The sequence below is a fragment of the Trichechus manatus genome, unplaced genomic scaffold (genome assembly GCF_000243295.1).
Source record: "Trichechus manatus latirostris isolate Lorelei unplaced genomic scaffold, TriManLat1.0 scaffold00002, whole genome shotgun sequence".
NCBI classification, from domain to species: domain Eukaryota; kingdom Metazoa; phylum Chordata; class Mammalia; order Sirenia; family Trichechidae; genus Trichechus; species Trichechus manatus.
In genome coordinates this window covers 19466644-19477268 of record NW_004443938.1, presented here as the reverse complement: position 1 = coordinate 19477268, position 10625 = coordinate 19466644, and the positions used below count along the sequence as shown (strand labels likewise).

General features: G+C 43.3%; 1 protein-coding gene and 1 pseudogene across 1 annotated transcript in view; both read left to right on the top strand.

The window, feature by feature from the left end:
* Positions 1-10625, top strand: part of ESR1 (estrogen receptor 1) — a 569447-nt gene that overhangs the window by 513412 nt on the left and 45410 nt on the right. Inside the window, exon 8 of the mRNA XM_004368823.3 lies at positions 6810-6943. Coding sequence (XP_004368880.1) covers positions 6810-6943 — 134 coding nt within the window. The remainder of the gene's footprint in view (positions 1-6809; positions 6944-10625) is intronic.
* LOC105756088 (C-terminal-binding protein 2 pseudogene) lies at positions 3885-5261 on the top strand (annotated as a pseudogene).

Sequence of the window (10625 nt, the reverse complement as noted above, 5' to 3'; positions counted from 1 at the left end):
AAGAAAACAAAAATCCTCACAACTGGACCAATAAGCAACATCATGATAAATGGAGAAAAGATTGAAGTTGTCAAAGATTTTATTTTACTTGTATGCACAATCAACATCCATGGAAGCAGCAGTCAAGAAATCAAAAGATGCATTGCACTGGGAAAATCTGCTGCAAAAGACCTCTTTAAAGTGTTGAAAAGCAAAGATGCCACCTTGAGGACTAAGGTGCTCCTGACCCAAGCCATGGTATTTTCAATTGTCCCATATGCATATGAAAGCTGGACAACAAATAAGGAAGATGGAAGAATTGATGCCTTTCAATTGTGGTGTTGGCAAAGAATATTGACTATACCATCGACTGCCAAGAGAATGCATAAATCTGTCTTGGAAGAAGTACAATCAGAATACTCCTTAGAAGCAACGATGGCAAGACTGCGTCTCACATACGTTGGACATGTTATCAGGAGAGATAAGTCCCTGGAGAAGTTCATCATGCTTGGTAAAGTGGAGGGTCAGCGAAAAACAGGAAGAAGATCCTCGTGGAGATAGATTGACACAGTGGCTGCAGCAATGGGCTAAAGCAGAGCGACAGTTGTGAGGATGTCACAGGACCGGACAGTGTTTCACTCTGTTGTGCATAGGGCCGCTATGAGTCGGAACTGACTCGAAGGCACCTACCAATGACAACAACAACAATTAATGGATTATCTGTGGATTGGCTGGAGTGTTTAGACCAAATGAGTTTTTCCCATCCAAAGGGATAGTAAGTTCATTCTTATGGAGACATCAGCATAAATGTTTTCTATAGCATGCTTACAGCACTGCATAGAAAATTGCAGCTTCACAGCATTGAATATTCCCCAGGAGCCTTCAAAGTTCAGACTCACACTACCATTACAAGAGTTTGTTGTTATGAAGCATTTCTGTTTGCATGGAAGGTAGGTTCCACGGTGCTCATATTATCATGTCTCTATGATTATTAGTCAGTGTCTGACCCCTCCACATTCCATAAAGAAACACACACACACATAATGAGAGGGGAACTGGGAGTTTCTGGAATGTACCATCACTGAGGGTACAGACTACGGCTCCTAATGTGTGGTGAAGAGCAAGCATTGTGCTGTCAGCAGGTAGTAATTGCTGGTTTGAAATGGCAGGCTATCCAGTGAGAAGAGGCTGAGAAAAACACATTCTTGCTAGAAGAGTTCAGAACAAGCTCCTCATGGGAAAATGTGGGAGACTATTCAGAAGGGACAAGAAGAAAGGAGAATTGCGACGATTCCACTTTCTCAGTTTCTGAACTGAACTTTTGCTCACAGCAGGTGTACCCAGGCTCCCTCCCAGCCTGAGACTTCCTCCCCTGCTGGTGCACAGTCTGTTAAGTAAACAGAGACTTTATACTGAGAAAGGAACATTTCTCTATTTTGGCTATGAGTTGTTATTTTTAAAGCTTCATTCTCCAAACATTTTCCTGTATCCTTGTTTATTTTTTTCACTAGAAAGAAAATGTGCTACTTAGAAAATGTCAACTACATGACAAGAAAAACCCACTTCGAGTATGTTCTCCTGCTTAAGGCCAACTTATCCTTCAATGTGACCACCGTCTCATCCTCCTCTTGAGCAGTCTAGCTTTTAAAGTTTCCCCTCTGCTTATATAGAAGTTCCATGCGTCTAGATTTCCACAGTCAGACTGTGGCAGTTGTTTTCTGGGCACGTCAGATAAAAAGGCAGCCCCTCCCTTAACATCTGTGTGTCTGTCTATCAGTATAAGGGTCGCTATGAGTCGGAATCAACTCGACGGCAATGGGTTTGGTTTGGTGGTTTGGTTATAGCTAACCCTTATATGTAGCCTTTACCGTGTGCCAGACACTTGGCATAAAAGCTCATTTAACTTTATCTGAGAATACTATGGCAATTGCTTTAAGATTGATTTAGGTTAAATTGGGGCAGACTAGCACTAGAGTAAGCGGCTTTCTTTCTATACCTTTTCCGGGGAGCGTATCCCAATGTATTGCATCTGTTTTCTTCCTTGTCTATCTTGCCTCCATTCTGGAGCTATTTATTAACAACACCTAATGTCTAGCATGGAAACCCTGATGGTGCAGTGGTTAAGAGCTATGTCTGCTAACCAAAAGGTTGGCAGTTCGAATCCACCGGGCGCTCCTTGGAAACCCTATGGGGCAGTTCTGCTCTGTTCTGTAGGGTCGCTCTGCGTCAGGATCGACTTGACAGCAATGGGTAATGTCTAGCACAAGGCCTGGTAGATAAAACAGTCAGTAAATCTCACAGAATGAGTAAAAGTAGAGCAAGGAAGAAAGACAGACAGAAATAAAACCTTATTGATAGAATTCTTTCTTCTGGGTTGGTGGTGGGCAGTGTGGTTTGACTTAACATTTTGTGAGTCCTAATTTCTGCCTTTGGAAAGTAGGAATAATAATATGAACCTTAAAGGGCAGTTTTGAGAAGTAAATGAATATATCAAAGGTACCTAGCACATTTCAAGTCAGTATAAAGAAGATGGTTTGTTCCATAAATGATGTTACAAAAACTAACTAGGCACCTGAAAAAATATTAAGCTGAATCCCTATCTCACACCTTACCCCAAAATAAATTCCAAAGGATGGTTGCACAGCTCTGTAAATACGTTAAAAGCCATTGAACTGTATACTTTAAATGGGTGAATTGTATGATATGTGAATTGTATAATTATATCTCAAAAAAGTTGCTATATATAAATAAATCTAAGGATCCAAGATTTAAATTTAAAAACATGGAACTGTACTAGCAGGAAATGTACAGTAATTTTTATATGCTATTGGAATGGTAATGACATTTCCAAGCAAGACACAGAAAAGCCATAAATGAAAAGTTTGATAAATTTGATGACATAAAAATTAAATGAAAATACCAGCAACAAAATCAAAAGAAAAAATGAGAAACTCATTAAAAACACATATATCTTAGTCTCCTAGGGCTGCCAGAACAAAATATCACAAAGTGAGTGGTTTTAAAGAACAGAAATTTATCATCTCACAGTTCTGGAGGCTAGAAGTCCAAATTAGGTTATCAGCCATGTCGATTCCTTCTGAAGGCTCTTAGAAAAGAGCTGTTCCATGCTTCTCCCCTAGCAATCCTTGGCGTTCCTTGGCTTGCAGACGCATCTTCACATAGTGTCTTCCCACAGTGTGTCTCTGTGTCTTTTACAAAACATCGCTAGGATGGGCTTAGAATCCACCCTACTTTTGTATGACCTCATGTTAACCTAACTGGTAACATCTCAAAGACCCTATTTCCAAACAAGTTCAGCTTCACAAGTACAGGGATTTAGGACTTCAGCATATCACTTTGGAGGACACAGTTCAATCAATAACAAATGGCAAAGGACTAATTACTATAGTATATAAAGGGCACTTAAGAATCAGTGTGTGAGGAAGGGGAGAGGAAGGTGGAAGGGAAAGAGGTCGGGAGCTGTAGAGATTAAGTTTTGTGTGTGTGCACCTGTGGGCATGTGTTCCTTGAAGTGGCTCCAGAGAGGCTCAGAGAAGCTGGCAGTGGCCTGAGTAATGAGGGATCAAGATGGGAGCCATGCAACACAGAATGGGGACCTCACAATGGGGTGGGTGGGAAGAAAAGGAGCTGCTGCTGCTGCTGCTACCTCCCTGGGTAGGCCCCTTCGCCTTGGATGCTGGCAACCCAGAACCAGACTACTTTAAACATGGATATTCCAGTTGCATAGGAATTCCTGTGTTGAAATCCACCTGTTCTTCATGGAAGAGCCATAGAAAAGACACCTGGACATGCTTGCTGCCCGGGGTTTCATTGCCTTAGATGCGCTTGAAGCAATCAAGCTGTATTCTCTTAAAAAAAAATAGCCCATTGTGTGGATTATTGAGTTTACAGACAGATTTATGTTGGCTTCGTAGTATATAATGCATGCAGACTCCTGTGAATTCCCTTGCATTCTTAGAAGACCATTGTTTTACCTTTTGAGTCGGAGAGTTGCAGCATTCACTAAAGAATGGCCCTTGTGGATAAGTACAAAGTCAGGTGACAGAGAATGGACAGAATTTTTGAATGTGTCCACCCCCAGATCACAAACGGCTTGTTGCACCCTGCCCCTGCTGGCTCTGCTCCACCGCAGGGACTGCACCGTGGAGATGCCATCCTGAAGCACCTCTCCACTGTGGCCTTCCACAGTGCAAGTCCACGTGGGAGATCTACCAGGAAGTTTTAAATGAAGCTCTCAGTGCCGTAATGTATACATCATCACCCTCACTAAGGAAGACCTGGAGGAGTTCACACCCTTGAGTGTGATTGTGCAGATACGCAGCAGCTATGACAACGTAGACACCAAGGCTGCTTTCAAGCTCAGGATAGCTGTGTGCAACATCCCATCAGCAGCAGTCAAGAGACTTCGATTCCGCCATCTGCCACACCCTCGATCTGTACCGGTGGAACATGTGGCTTTACCAGGGCATGTGGATCCAGAGTGGGCAGCAGATGTGGGAGGCTGCCTCAGGGCAAGATGGTAGGCCTCATCAGCTTCAGTCGCACTGGGCAGGCAAGGTTGCTGTTCAAGTCAAAACTTTTGGATTCAGCATCACGTATCCCCTACTTACAGGATGGGCTAGAGCAGTCCCTGGTCATGCAGAGGATCTTCACCCTGCAGGATTTCCTGTATCCCAGCAGCTGGGTCTCCTTGCACTGTAATCTCAGTGAACATAACCACCTCGACATTAGTGACTGTACTATAAAGCAGATGAGGCGAAGAACATTCCTAGTAAATGCAGCCCCCAGTGGCCTGGTGGCAAGAAAACCTTAGCCCAAGTTCTTAGGAAGGAAGGATGGCAGGGGCAGCCCACCCTTGATGTGTAGAGGTGGGAGCTTTTCACTCTGCTCAAGCTCATTGCAGATGCACCGGTTGGGATTGGTATATCCCATGAAGATGGATGCAGTGAGCAAGCAATGCTAGACATGAGGGAGACAACTGCTGTTGAGATCCACTGTGCAGTCACAGGTCATATCACAGAAAGCCTAAGAAACCGTGAACTAGGAATTCTTTGTTACAACGGCTCCTGGGTCAGTAATAGATTAGCAAGCAGTTCATCCAGAGCTCAATGGTGCTACACACAGATACCCACCAGGCATTGTTGCTGGGGCTCCAGGAGGATGTCCTGCAGTCATGGAAGGGATCATCCCTGGAGGCACCTGTGACTCATCACTTTCCCAGAGTGACACATCCCAGGCTGCTTCTCCAAGCCAGCTCATAAAATGGGCACAATTGAGAGCACCGTGGTGAGCAGTAGCAGAGAATGTCAAAAGTTTATCGTTCAGATAAGCCTGGAACTAAGAGACAGTGAAAAATAGATGAACTTGGAGAGAAGGATTTGGACACAGCCCTTTAAACTTACATCACTGATGTTGGACATGATGCATCATTGATGTTACAGTGTTAAAACTACAAAAGAGCTAGAAGCCAAGACATGGGAAACCTTAAGATATCGCTGGCTTACTGAAGCCCTGGAAGACTAGGACGTGATTCGTTTACGACCAGCTTCTGTTACTGTGTGTTAAGTTTTCCATCTGTGCATCAAATCCCTGAGAAGAAAATGATCTTTTTTCTTTATCCCTTGGGCACAGTGAGTGCTGAGCACCTTGCTCTAGAATGTGGCATGAAGAGTACCAAACCTCAAAATAAAAAAATGTTAAAAGGAAATCCTTATACTGTAACTCTAGTCACATTAGTCCATGGGGGCTGGCTACCTCTTTTGCTAATTATTGCTGTTGTTAGGTGCTGCCAAATCGATTTTCAACTCCTAGGCACTCCATGTGACTGAGGAGAATTGCCCCATTGGGTTTCCTAGGCTGTAATCTTTCAGAAGCAGATCGCTAGGTCTTTCTCCCACAGAACCACTGGGTGGATTCTGACTGCCAACATTTTGGTTAGCATCTAAGGGCTTAACCGTTGAGCCACCAAGGATCCTTCTTTTGCTAATAAACCCATTGCTGTCGACTTGATTCTGACTCAGAGTGACCCTATAGGACAGTGTAGAATTAATTGCCCGTAGGATTTCCAAGGCTGTAATCTTTACGGAAAGGACCCTGGCGGTGCAGTGGTTAAGCATTTGCCTGCTAATTGAAAGGTCGGCTTTTTAAACCCACCAGCCTCTCTTTGGGAGAAAGATGTGGCAATCTGCTCCCGTAAAGATTATAGCCTCAGAAGCCCTATATGGCAGTTTTGCTCTGTCCTATAGGATCACTATGAGTCAAAATCGACTTGACAGCAGCTGCTTTGGTTTAATCTTCACTGAAGCCGACTGCCACATCTTTCTCCCTTGGAGAGACTGTTGGGTTCGAACCACCGACCTTTCGGTTAACAGCTGATCACTTAACCACTGCGCCAACAGGGATCCTTCTTTTGCTAATAGGAAGATTAAATTGCTGCAGAACGGGGAGAAACCGGTTTGCCTGTGTTAGACAACTGCAAGCTTCTGTCCAGAGAGGAGAGAAGTGTTCCTCACATCTGAACTGTCTACTGAGTGGGCAAGTTGGGTGTACGTTCAGCAATTGCCTCTGATGATGCAAAAAAAAAAAAAAAGTATCAAGTTTCACAAGCTGTTTGTATTCAAATATATTTTCTTAGTTTTACATCCTCAGCTATTTTACTGAGTAGAAAGTCTTGAGCTAAAGGGTTCCAGAAGAATACTATTACATTTCCTTCTGTCTCAGGAAACATTTTTTTTTTGGTAACTTGTCAGATTGTCTGTGAACAAACCCACTTTATCAGACTTTTTTTTTTTCCTGTTGTGTTTTCATAGAAATCAGGGGAAATGCGTGGAGGGCATGGTGGAGATCTTTGACATGCTGCTGGCGACATCATCTCGGTTCCGTATGATGAACGTCCAGGGAGAGGAGTTTGTGTGCCTCAAATCTATCATTTTGCTGAATTCTGGTGAGTTGATGACATGGGAGACTTGGATTCCGGGTTTCTGGAAGAAATATTTATTCTTTTTATTTTCCAGCCAGATACAGTCTACCTACTACAAAAGCAAATATCTTAAATTGAGAGAAACTGCTGATGCACTTTTAAAATAACCTATCGTTGTAGACAACGTATGAAGGAAAAACCAAAACTGTACTGGGCAAATATGACGAATGAAACGTGGACATGGAATCAAATGAGCTTTTTCTTGGCATATTTGCATTCTTTCTCAGATATTGGGGATTTTTTATTAAAATAGTGTTTGTATATAGACACATGTCTGTTGATACATGTCAGAAGTTAAGCAGACAAAGTGACCCTGTTAAGAAATTGTGACCAATTCCAAGCTCCAGATCATAAGGAAAGAGGTTTATTTGAGACAGAGTGACCACGTGTCTGGTCAAAACTGATTAGCTAAAAAATATAGTTGGCTCAGAGATTAAAAAAAAAACAAAAACAAAACCTGGCCCTAAACCCGAAGACCTTAGACTGCAGTCAGTTGGTCCAGCTGAAAGGGCATTTTTTATTTGGTCTGTGGAGTCTAATTCTACTGTCCCCTCCTATTTTCATTTTAGGAAGCTTAGCTAACAGTGGCATCTGTTTTATTTGTAGTGAAGCTGGCTGCGTATAGAGTGTCACTCCAGGTCACCCAGATGGAAACTGTGGCTCAGCCTGAATTAGCATCCTGACTCCTCCAAGCCCTTTCAGGATTTGGATCTAAGCACTAGATCCACAGCCTGTGGAACCCAAAGGTCAACAATTGCTTGTAAACTGCACAGCAAATACCCATAATCTGGACCCTTTGCCCCCAGCCCATCCCTACATCTGCCCCACACCTCATTCTCACATAGAAATCACACTGAGTTTGAAATTCCAGGTCTGCTTTAGTTTCTTGCTAAATCCATTAGCTATAACTCATTAGATAAGGCTCAACTTTGCAACAGATGAGCTGTATTGATCACATACATAGACGCACAGAGAACCAGCACTCCCTTCTCTTTTCAGGTACTCGAAGGTACGCAGGGGCTTACATTAAGCAAGGTCTTACTTATTGGGTAATCCATCCCTGGGTGCTTCTGTCTCTTTCTGATGAATGCCAATCCCTTCCCGCCTCCCCATGGCACCTCCAGAATGGAGACAAACAGTTTTCCACTTCTCCTCCCCTCCAATGCTAGTAACCTATGTTACTCAGTGGTTATTGTAGTAATCATTCTCACTTATCAACCAATAAATGACAATCTGTACTGTTACACTAGGCAGCGAATGAATTACAGAATGAAGTTACATGGAAAATAATCTGATCTCCACTAAGGAAGTGATTACCACTCCATTCAAGTTTCTAGTCCCACTCACATGCATTGTGCTTTTCATTTGAGCTGCTTGTCCTGGACATTGGAGGGTCCAGGTCCCACAATGGCTCTTTACTGGATGAGAGTTCTGGGAGCAGTGCCACTCGGCTGTGGGGTGCCAGGTCCTGAACCTGCTCCTTCTTCAGCGAGGCCTGGCACGTGCTCATGGGTTCCATGTGGGCAATCTGTTAACTTCAGGGAAAGCAGTCCTAGAAAGTATTGGGACTTTATTCCCACTTTAACCAGGAAATAATACCCCAGACAGAAAGTGAAATTAGCCAGGGTTGTATAATCAACACAGGTGGATATTCTGATTTGGGGAATCAATAATTATTTCCTTTAGATCTATGCAACCATTTCTTGTCTTCTGTTATTATTTTTCTATTCATAGGACAGGGGTTTTGTTGTTGTTTTGTTTTAATATTGTATAGAAAAAGGCAAGACTTTTGTCCTCAAGCTATTAACAATGAGCTTTTCTTCTCTTGACTCTTTCAGTTCTTAGTGTTTGTACGAGATCCCTGGGTAGTGCAAATGGTTTCCGTCTGGCTGCTAATCTAAAAGTTAGCAACTGGAACCCACCAAGTGGTGCCACGGAAGAGACCTGGTAATCTGCTTCCGTAGAAAGATTTCAGCCAAGAAAACCCTATGGGGCAGTTCTACTGTGTAACACATGAGGTCAGCATGAGTCAGAATCAACTCGATGGCAACAGGTTTGATTTCAGTTCAGCGTCTGTACCACGCAGTTTAGTATTTGGTTAGTTGGTTGATTTCATTAGACCCAGTTTTTTTAAAAGCCAGGAGGGTGAGGGAAAACGTTCAGCGCTCATCAGTAAATCTTTTTAGTGAAGACTATCATCATAACCTCAAAACTGTCATTTCGCACTGCAGAATTTAGGCCTCCACCGGCTTCCATCTAACACGTGTTAAATTTTCCTACTCTGCCCTTGTTTCTTCATCTCTTTCTCAGAATCGTCTGTGAGCTTGCTTGCTCTTAAAGGGTTGGACCATTATTTTGGAAATACAAGGCACTGGATGCTGACTTGGTTTACAGTTATTGGTGGTGTGTTTCCATGAGATACCGGGGTGACAGCTTATCTTTTCAATCAAGGGCAGCACTGCTGGTTCATAAGATCAGTAACAAAACAGGAGCTGCCTCTCAGCCCTGTGAAAAGTGAAAAAAATCTCCTCCCCACAGATGTGAGCTATGTTTTGGAACAGCAGATCTGCTGCTGAGCACAGCTCCTAGTGGCTCACATTGTTCCTGAAAATCAGAGTTTAAAAGAACAAGGCTCGGAAACACAAAGATATGGTATTGGGAGCCTCTTTCATTGAAAAAGAGCCATCAGTCGTAAGAGGGTTACTATGATCAACAATTTTCTCCCACAACTAGAGGCATGGATTTTTCTAAAAAGCTGACCGATTCATGGCTCTGAACTGGGACAATTTTTCACCAGGCATGAGGCAAATTACAAAAGTGACTCTTACTTCAGGAATCTCTGACAGAGCCAGGCTGGAAGTGATTCAGGAAATCTGAGCTAGAAGATGCTTCTGATCCCTGGGAAACAAGGCCGCAGTGTATAGAGGAACCTGAATTTGTGTGTAGAGCCCCTGTTGCCAAAGTAGGAGGAGGTGGCGTTTACATTGGCCTTGACTTTGGGGCAGAGGCACAAGGGGAATTGAAAGGTTGTTGTGAGGACCCGCTAGGAATGTCTTCCTGGAAGTATTGAGAGGGTCTCCCAAATGCCAAAATTTCCATGGGAAGTCCCCTCTACAGCTGTTTGGAAGTGGGAGGTATTTGTCGTGATTTCTGCCTCATTTAGAATAATTTACTACTTTACTTGCAAGAGCCCAGAATCATCCATAGGCAAACGCTGTTTGTTTTTCCACTGCACACCAAAGGACAGAGACATTCCTGGTTAATCCAAAGATGCCTTAGCAAAACCAATGCCAGCTTCAAGGCATTCTGGGAACTATCTGGACACGGTTCAAGAGTAGGTCAAATAAAACCAGAGTAGATGAGTCCAGGGCAAACGCCTAGAGGGCGCAGCAGTGAAGAGAAGGGAGGGGAGCTGGAGCTACAGAAGCAGACCAAGAAAGACACGTTGGGCTTCCTCATGGCTCCTTAAACCCAATGTGACTTCAGCTCTTCTTTATGGTAATTCAAATATCTCATTCTTCCGGGGAAGTTCAACTTATTCAGGAAATCTTGCTACTACCCAAGTCCATAATGAGAATTCCTTCTCTGGACTGTTTTAGTTCTTAGAGGTCGTAGCAGATGAGTTAGCATTTGACTAGTTGGTTGA